Below are 20429 nucleotides of genomic sequence, written 5' to 3'. Positions count from 1 at the left end.
TAGATGATTGTTTTGGCTTTGCAGAGGTCTCATCTCATCTCATCTCATCTCATTATCTCTAGCCACTTTATCCTGTTCTACAGGGTCGCAGGCGAGCTGGAGCCTATCCCAGCTGACTACGGGCGAAAGGCGGGGTACACCCTGGACAAGTCGCCAGGTCATCACAGGGCTGACACATAGACACAGACAACCATTCACACTCACATTCACACCTACGGTCAATTTAGAGTCACCAGTTAACCTAACCTGCATGTCTTTGGACTGTGGGGGAAACCGGAGCACCCGGAGGAAACCCACGCGGACACGGGGAGAACATGCAAACTCTGCACAGTAAGGCCCTCACCGGCCATGGGGCTCGAACCCGGACCTTCTTGCTGTGAGGCGACAGCGCTAACCACTACACCACCGTGCCGCTGCTTTGCAGAGGTATTGTTGATATTTGTAACTAGGTCAGTCTGCGATATCTTATCAACTGTTTTCCTCAATGTTGGCTGAGAGAAAATTGCATGTTGTAGAGCGAGGCTATAATGATCAGCTAAAACTTTGGTCTCAATCCAGCTGAGTTCAGTGCTATTTGGCTTGAAGAATTCTCTGCGATTCCAGAAAAGGTTAAAATTGTCTATGAAGTTCATACCAAATAAAAAACAAGTTTTTCCAAGCCAGGTGTTAAGACTGAAGAGTCGAGTAAATGCAAAGCTTCCCCTTGCAGGGAGTGGGCCACTGATAAAAGATTGTATTCCAGTCTTATAGAGATCAGAAAAAAGTTTTCTGAAATCATCTTGGACAAACAGCTGTTCTCTGAAAACATCATTTGCTCCCACATGCACAACAATACGTTTGATAGTTTTATGCTCGGACATGAGTTTCAAAATGCTGTCTTTGGTGTCAGAGATGGATGCATTTGGAAGGCAGCAAATAATCATCCCATGTCCTTTTAAATGTCTTACAGTGGAATCACCAAGAACAAGGGTTGTGGGATCAGGTGGTGTTACGAGCTGCTTTTTGCCTCTTCCCACAGCTCTTCGGTTGTGGTGCGATCTCTTTCTATGATGTGTTTGTCCGCCTGAAAATTCCGCTTCCACATCCCTGAGGCATTCAAATTTGTTCTGAAGCCTTATGGGCTGTGGATTTTCCATAGGATTGTAAATCCTATTGTAATTTGTAGACCTGGCTCTATTTCTAATAGCATGGCTGTGGAGCATGGGTTGCATAGTATCAGAACGAGCTGGTGTTGAGGTAATTACTCTTCCGTTTTTATTTTTGGGCCTGCCACCCATCATGTGCCAGTTTCCTGTACTCACATTTTGCCCTGTTAGATCGATGAATTCATCCACTCGATCTGCAATGCCATCGGCCTGTCGGGGTGCAATCTCTGCATTCTCAGCCACTGTTTCTGTACTCCTTTCCTGAGATATCGCTCTTAATTCGTCCGTCTTTGGCAGAGCATCAATCTTTGATTCCAGGATAGAAATCCTCTGTTCTAGTTCTGTGCATTTTCTGCAGGATCTGCTGGATTTTTTGCCCCATGGCATTTTGTTTTAAAAGCTAACTTATCTTATAAAGATGAAAAATAAAATGAAAAAATAGTGGAAATTAAATGAGAAAGTAAAGTAAAATAAAGATCAAGCAGGAGCAAAGCAAAGAAGTGTCCTACTCGCTTGAGTAGGCGGAGCAGCATAAAGAACTGCATAAAACAGCAGGTGGATGTAGGGGTGTTCCTAATAAAGTGGCCAGTGAGTGTATCTACTACACCTAAAATTATGATTGAGTTTTAAAAATAGCAGACTGCCATTCAGTTGTTTTTTGCCACTAGTTTTAAAGGTTTATTGCATTCCATTCTCTGTACTTGTTTCTGAAGTCATTATTTGACAGCATAAACATATGCTCTACATTTTAGTGCAGCACTTTCAAATTAATTTAATGTGAATGCTGCACTCCAATGCAGAATGGATTTAGGAAACGCAGCTTTTATGACTTGATATGAGAAAAATCAATACTCTATTATCTATTCGTGACTGCGAGACATTTATTTCATCATCACAAGATGAACCGTTTCCGCTATTCATGAGTTTAACTTACAACACCCAAAGTGCATCTTGCCTCATGTTATAAAGACTCTTTTGCTGTGTCATATTTAAAATGGCCAAACAAACATGCAGTTTTATTTTGTCTAAGTCTATAGCTTGTTTTCAAAAATGACATTTAATTCTTCATCCTTGGAGGTTAAGTGATTCTTACACCACTGGTCATGTTTGCTAGTAGATTTCACAACACTAAAACTTACCCAAAAAATTAACAAGTGTTGATGTTGGTTAGAAATGTAGCAGTGTCTGTAAGTGGACAGGACATGATGAAATTTCCTTAAATGAGGTTATGCCCTTTCCTGTGATTAAATGGAAAACAGCGAGACAGACTGCTTTGTAATGCCACTTATTTATTAAACTTGAGAGCACAAATCTAAGAAAATACATTATATGACAAAAAGTAAAAAAAAAAAAAACTCACCAGCCACTTTATTAGGTGCACCCATGCATCTGCTGTTATCCATCATATTATCAGTTCTCTAATCAGCCGATCCCTTGACAGCAGCACAATGCATCAAATCATGCAGATACAAATCAACAGCTTCAGTTAATGTTCACTTCAAACATCAGAATGGGAAAAATTGTGATCTCAAAGTGTGACTTTCTTTCACTGTGGCATGGGTGTTGGTTTGAGCCAGATGGACTGGTTTGAGTATTTCAGAAACTGCTGATCTCCTGGGGTTTTCACACACAACAGTCTCGAGAGTTTATACAGAATGGTGCGAAAAACAAAAAACACTGAGTGAGCGACAGTTCTGTGGATGAAAACAAACGTCTTGTTGATAAGAAAGGTCAGAGGAAAATGGCCAGATTGGTTCGAGCTGCCAGGAAGGATATAGTAACTCATATAATCACTTTTTACAACCGTGGTGAGCAGAAAAGCATCTCAGCATGCAACAGCAGAAGACCACATTGGGTTCCACTCCTGCAGCCAAGAACAGGAATCTTAGAATCAAGAACAAGTTCCTATTAAAGTGGCTGGCGAGTGTATATACCAATCAAAATCATCTACAGTATATAGTATAGTTATTATAAAAACAAAAAACCTCAACCTGCATGATTGTCAGATTGTTATATTAAAAAGCAAAATATACAGTATATTGGGGCGGCACGGTGGTGTAGTGGTTAGCGCCATCGCCTCACAGCAAGACGGTCCGGGTTCAAGCCCCGTGGCCGGCGAGGGCCTTTCTGTGCGGAGTTTGCATGTTCTCCCCGTGTCCGCGTGGGTTTCCTCCGGGTGCTCCGGTTTCCCCCACAGTCCAAAGACATGCAGGTTAGGTTAACTGGTGACTCTAAATTGAGCGTAGGTGTGAATGTGAGTGTGAATGGTTGTCTGTGTCTATGTGTCAGCCCTGTGATGACCTAGCGACTTGTCCAGGGTGTACCCCGCCTTTCGCCCGTAGTCAGCTGGGATAGGCTCCAGCTTGCCTGCGACCCTGTAGAACAGGATAAAGCGGCTACAGATGATGAGATGAGATACAGTATACTGAAAATCTTCACCTGCACTCAGTCACAATCCTGCAGATTAATGAGAGGATAAACTGACACTATGTTAAGAAAGCCAATAAGTTACTGGACACATCAATAAATTGACATTAAAATGAATTTAAAAAAATGTTAATAGACTAGAATACGTGGGCGGCACAGTGGTGTAGTGGTTAGCGCTGTCGCCTCACAGCAAGAAGGTCCGGGTTCGAGCCCCGTGGCCGACGAGGGCCTTTCTGTGTGGAGTTTGCATGTTCTCCCCGTGTCCACGTGGGTTTCCTCCGGGTGCTCCGGTTTCCCCCACAGTCCAAAGACATGCAGGTTAGGTTAACTGGTGACTCTAAATTGACCGTAGGTGTGAATGTGAGTGTGAATGGTTGTCTATGTGTCAGCCCTGTGATGACCTGGCGACTTGTCCAGGGTGTACCCCGCCTTTCGCCCGTAGTCAGCTGGGATAGGCTCCAGCTTGCCTGCGACCCTGTAGAACAGGATAAAGCGACTAGAGATAATGAGATGAGATGAGACTAGAATACTGAATTGATATATAATGAATTGTAGGGCAATATGGTACTGGAAAACAGTGACAGTCATCCATTTTGTTACACCAGGACAATATTCTACATTTTTTTGTCTTTGGTTTACAACACTATATATAAATTCCTGATACTGATATAAGGCACTCTTCAAAAGAAAACAGCTGTATTTGAACAATTTTTGAAAACCATTAAAAAAAGTACAACATTGGCTGGATATGTAAACATAACAACAAAAGCCATCTCGGTCATACATAATTCATACACGTCACATATGCATAAGTATGACAAAACAGTGTGAAAAGGTAAAACGGAAATAATGAGAACCCTGAGAGAGCCAGGGACAGCTGTCTGAAAACATAATGTGCTCATCTTTGTGCACGTAAATATCAAAAGCACAAAACTCTATGTCATGGATCCTTCACAAAGAGAAAATTAGTGTCTAATATTACAGTATTAATAAAACCCACTGCCCAATTTGTTTATTTGCACAACCGGTAGCTAAAAGTAAACCCATTGTGATCATGTTCTTGAAACCATTTCAACTCTTTTTCTTCTGAGAAATTCGTACAAACTTACACAAGAGTTTTATGGTTGGATTCAACTTGATTGTACATGAATGACATCATGAAGTGATGAATAAAGTCATAACAAGGTATCTAACTGTAACCTTTTTCTAATTAATTGTGCAAATAGTTATGAAATTTTAAATGTAATCCTATATTGGTCATAATGGCTCTCTGCTGATGATGCCTCACAAGCTCAGTATCTTACCTCAAAACCAATTACACATACAGTAAGGAGAAAACATAGACTATATAGCCAAAAGTTTGTGGACACCTGACCATCATGCCCATATGTGGAACCATCCTAAACTTGTCTAGAATGTCTTTGTATGCTGTAGCATTGCAATTTCCCATCCATGAAGACATGGTGTGTTCAGGCTGGAGTGGAAGAATTCCTGCACAGAGCCCTGACCTCAACCCCACTGAACACCTCTGGGTTGAACTGAAACACTGACTGCACCTCAGACCTCCTCAACCAACATCAGTCCCTGACCTTATAGCTGAATGAACACAAATCCCTAGAGCCATGCCCCAAAATCTAGTGGAAAGCCTTCCCAGAAGAGTGGAGCTTATTATAACAGCAAAGGGGGATTAAATTTGGAATGGGTGTCCATATACATTTGGCTACATAGTGTTTTACCAATATATTTCCATATATTTGAACTGAAATCAAAGTGAATGGTCACTAATCAAGCAGAGTATCTGTATTAGTATTTAAAATAACAATAATAATAATAATAATAATAATAATAATAACAACAATAACAACAACAATACTAATAATTAAAGCCAATCAGCCTTGAAATCTCTAGGACCGATCACAACTAAATTTTGCCGAAGTGATGACATGCCATAAAAATGATAAAATATAAATTATTATAAGATTGTAGCATTTCTCATATTAAGCAATACACCATGTTCAGCCAACCCCACTATGGGAAAAGTTCATACACCAGAAATGTGTTAGTACTCATTAGAAATACAAATACAAATCCTGAACCTGGACACTGGTGTAATGAGCAGAACTATTATTCTGACAGATCGGCTGAGGAGCTCAGCCTCCGCTCCACCACGAAGAAGCACAGTGTGCCCATGAAGCCCAGGATGACCATGATGAGGAGCTGCCAGCTCAGCAGCAGGTAGCCACTGTAGAAAAACGCCACTGCTGCAAAGACAGACTGACAGGCAGAAAGGTTTGTTATTGGCAACACAGTAAAATTAGAGATTTTATTAAATATTAAATATTTTGTATTACAATGTTCAGGATTCACACAAAATTCAAAATTATATTGCCTTGAGATTCCCATTACTATGAATATCATTAATATGTAATATGATCCGAATCTGGGCGGCACGGTGGTGTAGTGGTTAGCATTGTCGCCTCACAGCAAGAAGGTTCTGCGTTCGAGCCCAGCAGGTGACGAAGGCCTTTCTGTGTGGAGTTTGCATGTTCTCCCAGTGTCTGCGTGGGTTTCCTCCGGGTGCTCCGGTTTCCCCCACAGTCCAAAGACATGCAAGTTAGGCTAATTGGTGGCTCTAAATTGACCGTAGGTGTGAATGGTTGCGTGTCTCTATGTGTCAGCCCTGCGATGACCTACTGACTTGTGCAGGGTGTACCCCGCCTCTCGCCCATAGTCAGCTGGGACAGGTTCCAGCTTGCCCACGACCCTGCACAGGATAAGCGGCTACAGATAAGGGATGGATGGATGGATGATCCGAATCCTTATTTATTACTTCGCAAGTCTTTATCTGCCTCATGGTTGATCTGAAATCATGCTTACTTTATTTTAGCAAGATAAAAATAAATAAGAACTACGAACAAGTTTCAGGAACATGCCCTAAAAAGTCATTGGATATTTATTAATCTCTGAAACAGATTTAGGCATTTCTGCTCATACAACATGATTATATTAATATCATAATCATTTTTAAGATAATCAAACAGAGAAAAGCTAACATGCTGGAAAATTATCTACAAATTAAAACATTCTGCACTTTCACAGATCATCACCCAGTCATGGTGAATACATAAAACTTCCAACAGGCCTCGACTTACCAACTTTTCCACTATGTCTTTGTCTCTTTCGCACATCTGTAACAATTTGTGCCTTCTTGTCCTTAACAGAATTCAAGTGCACAAAACACTTTGGATTTATCATAGAATCTCCAGTCTGTGGCATTGTCGGTGACGCCATTTTATTTAGTCAGCTTTGACCTACCAGTAGAATATGATTGGATAAATTGTGTCACATGGTGCCTACGGTGTATTCGTGCGTTCACTGGCTCACAATGGTAAACAATGTTTGCGTCCGCTGACTTGTGTATTGTGGTGAACATCATGGCTATGTTACCAGGAGCCCAATGCTCTCAGTAGGGTCACCCTTGGCGAACAGATGTGAGAGGAGAGTTCAGACAAAGAGTGAGCCTAAAGGCCCCTATGAAAGGTACAAAAAAGACAAAATGTACCCTGGTCAGATTAGAGTTACCGGTCTGGGGAGTCAAGCGCAGAGGTGAGCTGGCAAGTCTGACTCAGCCTGAAGTGGTAACTTGGAGCCATCTTGTGGGCTCTCCAGCTTCAAAATGAAGGGTCGAGGCTCCATTGCAATGCGAGTCAGATGGCAAGTATGTGATGGACTAGACCAGGTTTGGGAACATGGAATGCCACTTTTCCAGCAGGGAAACAAGCCAAGTTAGCATGCTGGATGAAAATTTATCGACCAGATGCTATAACAGTCCACCTTTAGGCTCTTCTACCAAACTTCATGCTCGGATTGATCTCAAGCCTTATCCAGATTTCCTGTGGGAGACTGGCTTCAGATGGATGTGGGGAAAGTGAGGTCTCAGTCTCAAGCTGAGAGCTCCACAGCTGGAGCTTTTCAGAAAAGATGGTTTCGAGTCTCAGAGACAAAAATCTGCTGTTTACATACTGTATTTAGCCTTCTAGTCTCAGTTTAGAGTTCAGTATTTCACCTTCTAGGAGGCCTCCTGGAGCTGAATCCAAAATATGTGCAAGCCTGATTGGCTCCTGCACCAAGCTCGTCTCACGCTACACTATATGGCCAAAAGTATGTGGACACCTGACCATCATGGCCCTATTGGCTTATTGAACAGCCCTTTCCAAAACCCTGGCGATTAATATGGATATGCCCCCCACTTTGCTCCCACAACAGCCTCCAAACTTCTGGTGGAGGACTTTGGAGCATGGCTGTGGGGATTTGTGTTCATTCAGCCACAAGAGCATTAATGAGATCAGGCACTGATGTTGTGTGAGAAGGTCTGGGGTGCAGTCAGTGTTCCAGTTCATCCCAAAGGTGTTCAGTGGAGTTGAGGTCAGAGCTCTGTGCAGGACACTTGGGTTCTTCCAATCCAACCTTGACAAATCATGTCTTTATGGTGCTTGCTTTGTGCACAGGGGCATTGTTGTGGTGGAACTGGTTTGGGCCTCTTGGTTCCAGTGAGGGGAATTTGTAATTTTACAGCATGCAAAGACATTCTAGACAATTTTGTTTCCACCTTTGTAGCAACTGTTTGGGGAATAACCACAGTTGGCTTGGGAACATTTGTGGATCTCCCAAGAGGAAGTGGAATCTGTGGTCAGGAATAGAGATACCTGGGCTGACCTATTTATTTTTGAAAGCAAATTGAATGAATGAAATGTTTTAACAGTGTGATGCAATGACAACATAATGGTAGGCAAATCTATTAGTTAGCTCACTCCAATATTGATTTTTCTCATACTATCACTGGAATAGTCAAACAACACATCAAATATGTGTTATGCTTAAATGTGCAAGTTTCCACTGCTGGAGTTGTATTTCAGGTAGATTCACAGAGATTTGTGTAGCGTCAAAAAGTAAAAAACTCACAATTCAAAATATTATAATAGTAAAGTCACAAACTGTTCATGGAAGCTGTGCTGTTTTTTTTTTTTCTTCCTGACAGACCAACTGCAATAATCAGTGTTACATGCTGTCCATGTTTTAATTAGCACAGATTAAACTAGCGTGCAGTCAGTGCCATGTTGTTTGCATTAGTGGTCATTTGGTATGAACAAGTATTTATTTCTCGTCAGAAGTCTACTAGACCATACGGAGTACATTGTAACAAGCAAGCCCGTTCCAACCCCTGTGGGTTGAAGAGAATGCTTTGAATATAAAATGTGCTGTTTGATCTAGATTTAAATTCTGAAAAGTTCTCCACAAAACCGACTATCATCTCATTCATTCATTCATCTCATTATCTCTAGCCACTTTATCCTGTTCTACAGGGTCGCAGGCAAGCTGGAGCCTATCCCAGCTGACTACGGGCGAAAGGCGGGGTACACCCTGGACAAGTCACCAGGTCATCACAGGGCTGACACATAGACACAGACAACCATTCACACTCACATTCACACCTACGGTCAATTTAGAGTCACCAGTTAGCGTAACCTGCATGCCTTTGGACTGTGGGGGAAACCGGAGCACCCGGAGGAAACCCACACGGACACGGGGAGAACATGCAAACTCCGCACAGAAAGGCCCTCGCCGGCCACGGGGCTCGAACCCGGACCTTCTTGCTGTGAGGCGACAGTGCTAACCACTACACCACCGTGCCACCTAAACCGACTGTCAAATATGAGTAATTTGCGATCAAAATCCGGTCTAAATATTCCAGCAGACGCAAACACCGTTTGCCATTGTGAGCCAGTGAACGCACGAATACACCGCAGGCACCATCTCATCTCATCTCATCTCATTATCTCTAGCCGCTTTATCCTTCTACAGGGTTGCAGGCAAGCTGGAGCCTATCCCAGCTGACTACGGGCGAAAGGCGGGGTACACCCTGGACAAGTCGCCAGGTCATCACAGGGCTGACACATAGACACAGACAACCATTCACACTCACATTCACACCTACAGTCAATTTAGAGTCACCAGTTAACCTAACCTGCATGTCTTTGGACTGTGGGGGAAACCGGAGCACCCGGAGGAAACCCACGCGGACACGGGGAGAACATGCAAACTCCACACAGAAAGGTCCTCGCCGGCCCCGGGGCTCGAACCCAGGACCTTCTTGCTGTGAGGCGACAGCGCTAACCACTACACCACCGTGCCGCCCCCGCAGGCACCATGTGATGCAATTTATCCAATCATATTCTACTGGTAGGTCAAAGGTTGATCAGCTGACTAAATAAAATGGCATCACCCACAATGCCACAGATTGGAGATTCTACAATAAATCCAAAGTGTTTTGTGTACTTGAATTCTATTAAGGACAAGAAGGCACAAATTGTTACAGATGTGTGAAAGAAACAAAGACATAGTGGAAAAGTTGGTAAGTCGAGGCCTGTTGGAACTTTTATAACAGAATTCTCTGAGGATGCAGCTCTGGTGATTGATGGAATGGCTCATCTTCAGTCCATGTGAAATATTCCTGATACCTTCAGAGAGCTTTCTGATGCTGTACTCATACAACTATGTGGTATTGCAAGAAAGAACCAGCTCTCTGGAGTAGATTTTGTGTGTGACATTTCCACATGTGAGCATGAAGAAATAGAGAGATCAAGGCGTGCTCAACGGGGTTCGCAGGTTGTAAAGATATACGGCAAGGAACAGAAGATGCCACACCAATGGAAAAAGTTCCTGTCAGATGGTACAAACAAAGAGGCACTTGTTGACTTCCTTTATGAGACCTGGAAATCGTCAAAGCTAAACTGCATGTAAGTTGGTCTAGTGATCATGGTGACTCATGGCCCATTTTGTCCTCGTTTAACTTGGAAACAAGACATATGTGAGGCAGCTGAGGACAAAAATCTTTTCTGTGATCACAAAGAGACGGACACCAGACTTCTTCGGTATGCAAAACATGCTAGTACGTCACATTCTAGCATCATAATCTGGAGCCCTGATACAGATGTTGCATTATGGAACATCTTAGCATTCTGGAAAGTTTCAGTAGTTGTGTCTTCTTCATGACTGGAAAGAAGAGTACAAATAGAAGCATAGACCTCGCACAGTACAAAGCAAACTGGGTGCAGGCTTTTGTAGAGGTCTTGTTGGACTGCATAACTTCACAGCATGTGACTCAATAAGTGCCTTTTATGGGAAGGGAAAACACAGAGCACTGCAAAGTCTTCAAGATAACCCCGAATTCCAGAATGTGTTCACAAACATGGGGAATCAGTTTTGCATTGATGACATCCTTACAGTGCCTTGAAGGCAAGGCAAGGCAAGGCAAGGCAAGGCAAGTTTATTTATATACCGCATTTCATACACAGTGGCAGTGAACTTTTTCACATTTTTCCACCTTACAACCACGAACTTAAAAGTTTTTTATTGAGATTTTATGTGATAGACCAACACAGAGTAGCACATAATTGTGAAGTGAAACGAAAATGATAAATGGTCTTCAAAATTTTAAACAAATAAAAATCTGAAAAATATGTATTCAGCCCCCGTGCGTCAATACTTTGTAGAGCCACCTTTTGCTGCAATTACAGCTGCAAGTCTTTTGTGGTATGTCTCTACCAGCTTTGCACATCTAGACACTGAAATTTTTGCCCATTCTTCTTTGCAAAATAGCTCAAGCTCAGCCAGATTGGATGGACAGCATCTGTGAACAGCAATTTTCAAGTCTTGCCACAGATGCTCAATGGGATTTAGGTCTGGACTTTGACTGGGCCATTCTAACACATGAATATTCTTTGATCTAAACCATTCCATTGTAGCTCTAGCTGTATGTTTAGGGTCATTGTCTTGCTGGAAGGTGAATCTCCTTCCCAGTCTCAAGTCTTTTGCAGCCTCCAACAGGTTTTCTTCCAGGATTGCCCTGTATTTAGCTCCATCCATCTTCCCATCAACTCTGACCAGCTTCCCTGTCCCTGCTGAAGAAAAGCATCCCCATAGCATGATGCTGCCACCACCATGTTTCACAGTGGGGATGGTGTGTGCAGGGTGATGAGCAGCGTTAGTTTTCCGCCACACATAGCGCTTTGCATTTAGGCCAAAAAGTTCAACTTTGGTCTCACCTGACCAAAGCACCTTCTTCCACATGTTTGCTGTGTCCCCTACATGGCTTCTGGCAAACTGCAAACGGGACTTCTTATGCCTGTCTTTCAACAATGGCTTTCTTCTTGCCACTCTTCCAAAAAGGCCAGATTTGTGGAGTGTACGACTTATAGTTGTCCTGTGCACAGATTCTCCCACCTGAGCTGTGGATTTCTGCAGCTCCTCCAGAGTGATCATGAGCCTCTTGGCTGCTTCTCTGACCAGTGCTCTCCTTGCTCGCTCTGTCAGTTTAGGTGGACGGCCATGTCTTGGTACAGTAGGTTTGCAGTTGTGCCATACTTTTTCCATTTTTAAATGATGGATTGAACAGTGCTTCTTGAGATGTTCAGAGCTTGGGATATTTTTTTATAACCTAACCCTGCTTTAAACTTCTCCAGAACTTTATCCCTGACCTGTCTGGTGAGTTCTTTGGTCTTCATGATGCTGTTTGTTCTTCAGTGTTCTCTAACAAACCACTGAGGCCTTCACAGAACAAGTGTATTTATGCTGAGAGTAAATTACACACAGTAGGACTCTATTAACTAATTAGATGGCTTCTGAAGGCAATTGATTGCACTGGAGTGTATTTAGAGGTATCAGAGTACAGAGGGCTGAATACTAATGCACACCACATTTTTCAGATTTTTATTTGTTTAAAATTTTGAAGACCATTTATCATTTTCGTTTCACTTCACAATTATGTGCTACTCTGTGTTGGTCTATCACATAAAATCTCAATAAAAAAACTTTTAAGTTCGTGGTTGTAAGGTGGAAAAATGTGAAAAAGTTCAAGGGGTATGAATACTTTTTCAAGGCACTGTAATTCACTGGAAGAGTTTGTTTGCCTCCTGTATGGTCATAAATTCCACAAAATAAATTATAAATACAAGATTTTTTTGCTCTTTTTCAGGAAGGGAACAAAGCTTGCCCCCTGTAAAGATTCACTGACCCAACAGTGATGCAATTACCAGGCTTCAGTGCCCAAGAGGGCTTTATACTAGCAGATATTCATGACATGGTTGGGAAGTGGACAAGGGAGAGCTGACCATTGGATGGACTACCTGGCCACCGGCTCCAGAAACTCTTGTGCAATGTGTGAGCTGCAGGTGCAGGGTGGGAAATGTGCCCAAGGTCGATGCTCTTGCCTAAATGCTAGTTTGCCATGTACGTACATATGTAAATGCATGAACTGTGAGAATTTCCAGGCGGATGAAGTTGACAATCATTGAAGAAGATGATTGTCCAGAAGACCTGTCTGATGGTGATGAAACACTGTAGTGCAGGTACTGTAGATGTACCTGTAGGTCTAGAGGACACAACTAGATGGAAAACATGTTCAGTGTTAGCATGTTCTTGTAAGAAATTATGTGAACAGGAAAGGCTAGGGGAAGCCATGGCCTAATGGTTAGAGAAGCAGCTTTGGGACCAAAAGGTTGTTGGTTTGATTCCCTGGATCAGCAGGAATGGCTCAAGTGCCCTTGAGCAAGGCACCTACTGTAACCCCAAACTACTTCCCAGGCTGCTCTGGATATGTTGTATATCGCGCTGAATAAGAGCGTCCACTAAATGTCTGTAACGTAAAGGCAGTTCTTCTTGTACAGTCACTTAATATATGAGTGAACAACATTTTTTCAATGGGCTTTAAAGGGAGTTTATTTTCAAAAATGCACATATGTTTTCAGTTACTATAAGACTAGGGTTGCAACTTGTACATGTAACTTGTGAATCATTATTGACAACCGGCATAAGCTGAAATTTGGTTTAAACTTGGAGAAAATAAAATGGTATTTTCCAATGCTAGCTCTTCAGTAACTCTGTTATACAGATTTTGATGGTTATTTTGTAATTTTCCTCTGTTACACTACCGTTCAAAAGTTTGGGGTCACCCAGACAATTTTGTGTTTTCCATGAAAAGTCACACTTTTATTTACCACCATAAGTTGTAAAATGAATAGAGAATATAGTCAAGACATTTTTCTGGCCATTTTGAGCATTTAATCGACCCCACAAATGTGATGCTCCAGAAACTCAATCTGCTCAAAGGAAGGTCAATTTTATAGCTTCTCTAAAGAGCTAAACTGTTTTCAGCTGTGCTAACATGATTGTACAAGGGTTTTCTAATCATCCATTAGCCTTCTGAGGCAATGAGCAAACACATTGTACCATTAGAACACTGGAGTGAGAGTTGCTGGAAATGGGCCTCTATACACCTATGGAGATATTGCACCAAAAACCAGACATTTGCAGCTAGAATAGTCATTTACCACATTAGCAATGTATAGAGTGGATTTCTGATTAGTTTAAAGTGATCTTCATTGAAAAGAACAGTGCTTTTCTTTCAGAAATAAGGACATTTCAAAGTGACCCCAAACTTTTGAACGGTAGTGTAGGTACAAGTTCGATGACTTTTGTAGGGTCTTGGAGGATTTGTTATGTTACGTGAAATGAAGCATGGCATCAAATCATACCCATTTAGCAATTTGACTGGAGACTTTTTGGAGAACGTTTGATATAGTGTTTGAAATACATATGAGAAACCATATATGCATTCCAAAAGTAGACCCACAGGGGTTGGAACAAAATTAATTTTCTAGACACTTGTTCATTTACACCTTATGGTCTATGCATTTATCTGGGCTTTACCTGAACAAACTTGAATATAGCGAAGGCTGGAATGCTTTGTTCGGTGTAAATACAACCGAGAATGCTGTAAAGCTGAGTGTTGAAACAGCTGTCCCCAAGCCCGAGCAGGAAACTGCATAGCATGGCAATGGGAACACTGAAAGAAAGCAGAACACATTCATAACACAACAGCCATCAAATACTGTAAGATGAAAGTCTGTCGTTACTGTACCTTGGAGACAGATAAGGGTTGTGCTGTGGGCTGGTTTCAAAGACCAGTGGAGCATCATTTGGGATGTTGAGAAAGATCAGGTAGAAGGCCACAAAATGCACCAGCATTCCGAGGAAGACGACTGACGTGCGTCTGAAGTGGTTGTTCTTCAACACAAGGCCGAACAGCCCTCCACCTGAAAGCAAGCCGCCAAGAAACACATTCAGTCCAGTCATGTCCATGATCCAGATTCAGTCCAGATTAGCTTTTTAGTTGTTCTTTATATTGAAGGAATAACTGTAACCTAAAAACAACTACTCTGCACCACAACATCACAGTAGTTTCAGTGCAACTATCATGTCAGACACTTCTACAAATAAAGGATGCTTCTATTTCATTGTAGTTTATTTCATCTCATCTCATCATCTCTAGCCGCTTTATCCTTCTACAGGGTCGCAGGCAAGCTGGAGCCTATCCCAGCTGACTACGGGCGAAAGGCGGGGTACACCCTGGACAAGTCGCCAGGTCATCACAGGGCTGACACATAGACACAGACAACCATTCACACTCACACCTACGGTCAATTTAGAGTCACCAGTTAACCTAACCTGCATGTCTTTGGACTGTGGGGGAAACCGGAGCACCCGGAGGAAACCCATGCGGACACGGGGAGAACATGCAAACTCCACACAGAAAGGCCCTCGCCGGCCCCGGGGCTCGAACCCGGACCTTCTTGCTGTGAGGCGACAGCGCTAACCACTACACCACCGTGCCGCCCTGTAGTTTATTTATTCTTATAAATAAATAACATTTCAGATTTCTATGCACTTTTTTCTTTTTATATGCTATTAAATGTCTTTTGCTTGCTCTATAACAACATTGTGGCAGCCGGGGCGTGGCCAAGCGTCAGTTTGTGAATGGAGGGCGGCGTCAGGGAAGGTGAGTGGCAAAGTCAGTACACCTGTTATCAATTAACGTTGCGTCCGTGTGTGTTACAGTGAAGACGGAAGGTAAAAAAAGGAGGGAAAGAGCGACGAGAGGGGCTCTCCTGACCAGAACACGTGTGTGTGAATGAGTTTAACCAAGCTGAAAAGCAGTAGTAAAAACTGAAAATAAAGCTTGTGTTGACAGTACTTCCCATCTGCTGCACTTCAGTATTCCACTCACATCAGCGAAATACCACAAACGTGTTTAACTAATGTTAGTTTCACTTTTATTTTCAGGAGAAAAAAAATAAAGACACTTTACTTATACAGTGCATTTCACAATCACAAGGTAACTTTGCACAAGACAAGAGGAAGGGAGAGGGGAAAAAGCAGATTAAGCAGGAAAAGAGAAAGGGAAGTGTTCACTGAGAAGAAAAGTCTTTAGTTCAGATTTGAAAGTAGAGAAAGAAGAGTGGTCATGGAGAGATTGGGGAAGAGAGTTGCAGAGTTTGGGGGCCATGGCACTGAGGGACCTGCCTCGCAAAGTGGAAAGTCTGGTGTGTGGGACAGCAAGGACATTACTGGGAAAAGATCCGAGAGGGGCAGTAAGGGGTCAGGAGTAATGTTTGACAGGTCTTGTTCTGTTTGGTAAAGTATTCACTTGGGTATATAATGTAAAGTTGCAATAATAATAATAATAATAATAATATGCACTGTAAAATGGTTCCCGGTGGCATGGTGGTGTAGTGGTTAGCGCTGTCGCCTCACAGCAAGAAGGTCTGGGTTCGAGCCCCGTGGCTGGCGAGGGCCTTTCTGTGCGGAGTTTGCATGTTCTCCCCGTGTCCGCGTGGGTTTCCTCCGGGTGCTCCGGTTTCCCCCACAGTCCAAAGACATGCAGGTTAGGTTAACTGGTGACTCTAAATTGACCGTAGGTGTGAATGTGAGTGTGAATGGTTGTCTGTGTCTATGTGTCAGCCCTGTGATGACCTGGCGACTTGTCCAGGGTGTACCCCGCCTTTCGCCCGTAGTCAGCTGGGATAGGCTCCAGCTTGCCTGCGACCCTGTAGAACAGGATAAAGCGGCTAGAGATAATGAGATGAGATGAAAATGGTTCCCTATCCTAGATTTACTCTTCATGGCTTCCTAAACTCTTCGAGAGAACACATAAGCAGTTAAATTACCATTTTGCACAATCATGAGTGTAATAAATGAATAAATAAAGGAATAAATAAATAAAACATCTGGAAAAGTTGTTTTCAGGAACTGGACAGATCATGCTGAGGGAGAAATAGAAAACCACAAAAAAAAAATCAATCAGAGGTTCCAAATCGCAAAATTTAGTTGATTTTTGGAACTGTTACAGGCAAGATTTTGAAATTTTGGCCTTTGCTAGGGTTGTGTTTGGAGCAGCATAGTCATGCAGGGTCGCCTCACTGCAAGAACATTCTGGGTTCAAACCTCACGGCCAACTGTGGCCTTTCTGTGTGGAATGGACATGTTCTCCCTGTCGCTGCATGGGTTTCCTCCAGGGTATTCCGGTTTCCTCCTACAGTCCAAAGCCATATGGATTCGGTCAACTGGCTACTCTAAATTGCCCATAGATGGAAATGTGAATGTAAGTGAATGTCTGTCTGTCTCTGTGTTAGCCCTGGTTCAGTGCAGTTATTCTCTCTTCACGACTATACAGTGGTGCTTGAAAGTTTGTGAACCCTTTAGAATTTTCTATATTTCTGCATAAATATGACCTAAAACATTATCAGATTTTCACACAAGTCCTAAAAGTAGATAAAGAGAACCCAGTTAAACAAATGAGACAAAAATATTATACTTGGTCATTTATTTATTGAGGAAAATGATCCAATATTACATATCTGTGAGTGGCAAAAGTATGTGAACCTCTAGGATTAGCAGTTAATTTGAAGGTGAAATTAGAGTCAGGTGTTTTCAATCAATGGGATGACAATCAGGTGTGAGTGGGCACCCTGTTTTATTTAAAGAACAGGGATCTATCAAAGTCTGATCTTCACAACACATGTTTGTGGAAGTGTATCATGGCACGAACAAAGGAGATTTCTGAGGACCTCAGAAAAAGCGTTGTTGATGCTCTTCAGGCTGGAAAAAGTTACAAAACCATCTCTAAAGAGTTTGGACTCCACCAATCCACAGTCAGACAGATTGTGTACAAATGGAGGAAATTCAAGACCATTGTTACCCTCCCCAGGAGTGGTCGACCAACAAAGATCACTCTAAGAGCAAGGCGTGTAATAGTCGGTGAGATCACAAAGGACCCCAGGGTAACTTCTAAGCAACTGAAGGCCTCTCTCACATTGGCTAATGTTAATGTTCATGAGTCCACCATGAGGAGAACACTGAACAACAATGGTGTGTATGGCAGGGTTGCAAGGAAAAAGCCACTGCTCTCCAAAAAGAACATTGCTGCTCATCTGCAGTTTGCTAAAGATCACGTGGACAAGCCAGAAGGCTATTAGAAAAATGTTTTGTGGATGGATGAGACCAAAATAGAACTTTTTGGTTTAAATGAGAAGCGTTATGTTTGGAGAAAGACAAACACTGCATTCCAGCATAAGAACCTTATCCCATCTGTGAAACATGGTGGTGGTAGTATCATGGTTTGGGCTTGTTTTGCTGCTTCTGGGCCAGGACGGCTTGCCATCATTGATGGAGCAATGAATTCTGAATTATACCAGTGAATTCTAAAGGAAACTGTCAGGACATCTGTCCAGGAACTGAATCTCAAGAGAAGGTGGGTCATGCAGCAAGACAACGACCCTAAGCACACAAGTTGTTCTACCAAAGAATGGTTAAAGAAGAATAAAGTTAATGTTTTGGAATGGCCAAGTCAAAGTCCTGACCTTAATCCAATCGAAATGTTGTGGAAGGACCTGAAGCAAGCAGTTCATGTGAGGAAACCCACCAACATCCCAGAGTTGAAGCTGTTCTGTACGGAGGAATGAGCTAAAATTCCTCCAAGCCGGTGTGCAGGACTGATCAACAGTTACCGGAAACGTTTGGTTGCAGTTATTGCTGCACAAGGGGGTCACACCAGATACTGAAAGCAAAGGTTCACATACTTTTGCCACTCACAGATATGTAATATTGGATCATTTTCGTCAATAAATAAATGACCAAGTATAATATTTTTGTCTCATTTGTTTAACTGGGTTCTCTTTATCTACTTTTAGGACTTGTGTGAAAATCTGATGATGTTTTAGGTCATATTTATGCAGAAATATAGAAAATTCTAAAGGGTTCACAAACTTTCAAGCACCACTGTATATAGCTTATTTATTGTCCAGGTTGCCAAACAGTACATTAAAGCTTGTTAATAATGGACAAATCTCCTTGGATCACTGAATGAATGTTTGCTTACCAACGATCTCTCCGATTCCCACCACAATGCCTGAGATGCCTATAAAGGCCTTGGAGCTGTCTCCAAAATTAGTTGTAGCACCAATGCAAGTTCCATACACACCACTGTAAAAAGATAGCTCCAGACCTAAGAGAAGGGAACAGTAATAATGATAAACCATAGTATATGACTAGTGAAAGGAAGACTGGAACATAATATAGTGGGTGTAATTATATCAAACTTACCACTGTAAGCCATGGAGAAGCTTAACAGTAATACAGTTTTTGTGCCAAAAAGGTGCACAATTGTCTCTTAAAAGAACAGAACAGAGTATATAAGTCATCAAAGGTTGCAAAAATATTATAAAACTTACACTTTATCTCTGGCAAATGAATGAGAATTTCCAAGTGTGAGTTCAGTTTTTGTTACCTCAGCCAACTTTATTGGATGAGGTTACGTTCCCGCCTTTGTTTGTTTACCTGTTCCCAACGTAACTCAAAGTAGTGAACGGATTTTGATGAAATTGAGGAAAAGTGGGCCATGGGTGGAGCAATTGATCAGATTTTGATGCAAATCCAACATGTGGCTTGGCAGAGGTATGCACCCTAACAAGTCCCTTTCTCGTTTTGTTTCGGGGGAGATTTAAATCAAGAATTAAAGCCCTTTAATGGGATGGGAATTGAGAGAATTTCCAAACATGGAGTTTCATAATGATGAGGTGAACTCAGTGCAGTACACAAGGGACCAGCAACACCCACTGTCTTTAGTTTCACATTTGAATAGCTGTTTGGCTTACAGTATGAGTCACTGAAGTTTATTCCAGATTTAGTCCCTGGAAAAGTAGCAGGTCCCAGAGAGCACAAGTCTGTCATTTCAGACATGCTGGTTATCAGAGAATGCAAGTCTGTCTTGTTATACAGTTCTACAGTATTTTGCACTGATAAGATAACATCTATGATGCTGGAATAGTTTCTGCACTTACTGAAATCTGTTTTGGCCTCTTTTATGGCAGAGCTGGCTCGCTGTTTAAATCTGTAACATGAGGAAAGATGAAACATAACAATACCCCTCTCTCTAAGCCTAACCTCATGAATAATTATTATAAGCAAACTAAAGAAGTGTTTAAAAGATGATTTCCCGTACATTAGTCGGGACGACAGCAAGGGCTGGCCTTCCTCTTCATGCAGAAAGTCCTCTTCCTCCTCCTGACTTGACTTTCGCAGAAAGAGAAAACTTAGTGTGCCGAGCCCAGAGGTGATCAAAAGAGCGATAAACATCTTCTTTCTGTCTTCATCTGTGAGGGGTCAGAATGAAATCAAATAAAACACTAATTTCTGCAATTAAAGCCATGATGAATTTAATTAGCCTGAACATTAGTTATTTGGGAATTTTGTCATTCATTTTCTTCATAATGGACTGATAGCTAAAGCAAAAATATTATTTTCTAATTGTTGGCGCCTGATATTATCGACCTGATTTGTTCATACTCTTAGACTGAATATGTATACAATGATCAATTAACGTGCTCTAAATAAGCCTCATGACGTGGCCTTTAATGATGAATATAGTATACCTTGAAAATTGTACAACATCCAGCATGAGAC

General features: G+C 42.1%; 1 protein-coding gene across 2 annotated transcripts in view; it reads right to left on the bottom strand.

Annotated features, from left to right (window-relative positions):
* Positions 1–3354: 3354 nt before the first annotated feature.
* The window catches only part of LOC132900806 (UNC93-like protein MFSD11), a 31370-nt gene continuing 14295 nt past the window's right edge, over positions 3355–20429 (bottom strand). For both annotated transcript variants that reach the window (XM_060943106.1, XM_060943107.1), the window contains 7 exons: positions 19969–20119; positions 19808–19857; positions 19071–19136; positions 18847–18972; positions 14551–14725; positions 14340–14475; positions 3355–5846 (listed from right to left, as the gene is read on the bottom strand). In XM_060943106.1, coding sequence (XP_060799089.1) covers positions 5697–5846; positions 14340–14475; positions 14551–14725; positions 18847–18972; positions 19071–19136; positions 19808–19857; positions 19969–20119 — 854 coding nt within the window. In that variant the 3' untranslated portion in view covers positions 3355–5696. The remainder of the gene's footprint in view (positions 5847–14339; positions 14476–14550; positions 14726–18846; positions 18973–19070; positions 19137–19807; positions 19858–19968; positions 20120–20429) is intronic.

This window comes from Neoarius graeffei, chromosome 16 (genome assembly GCF_027579695.1).
Source record: "Neoarius graeffei isolate fNeoGra1 chromosome 16, fNeoGra1.pri, whole genome shotgun sequence".
NCBI classification, from domain to species: Eukaryota; Metazoa; Chordata; class Actinopteri; order Siluriformes; family Ariidae; genus Neoarius; species Neoarius graeffei.
This window is presented reverse-complemented; position numbering and strand designations above follow the sequence as displayed.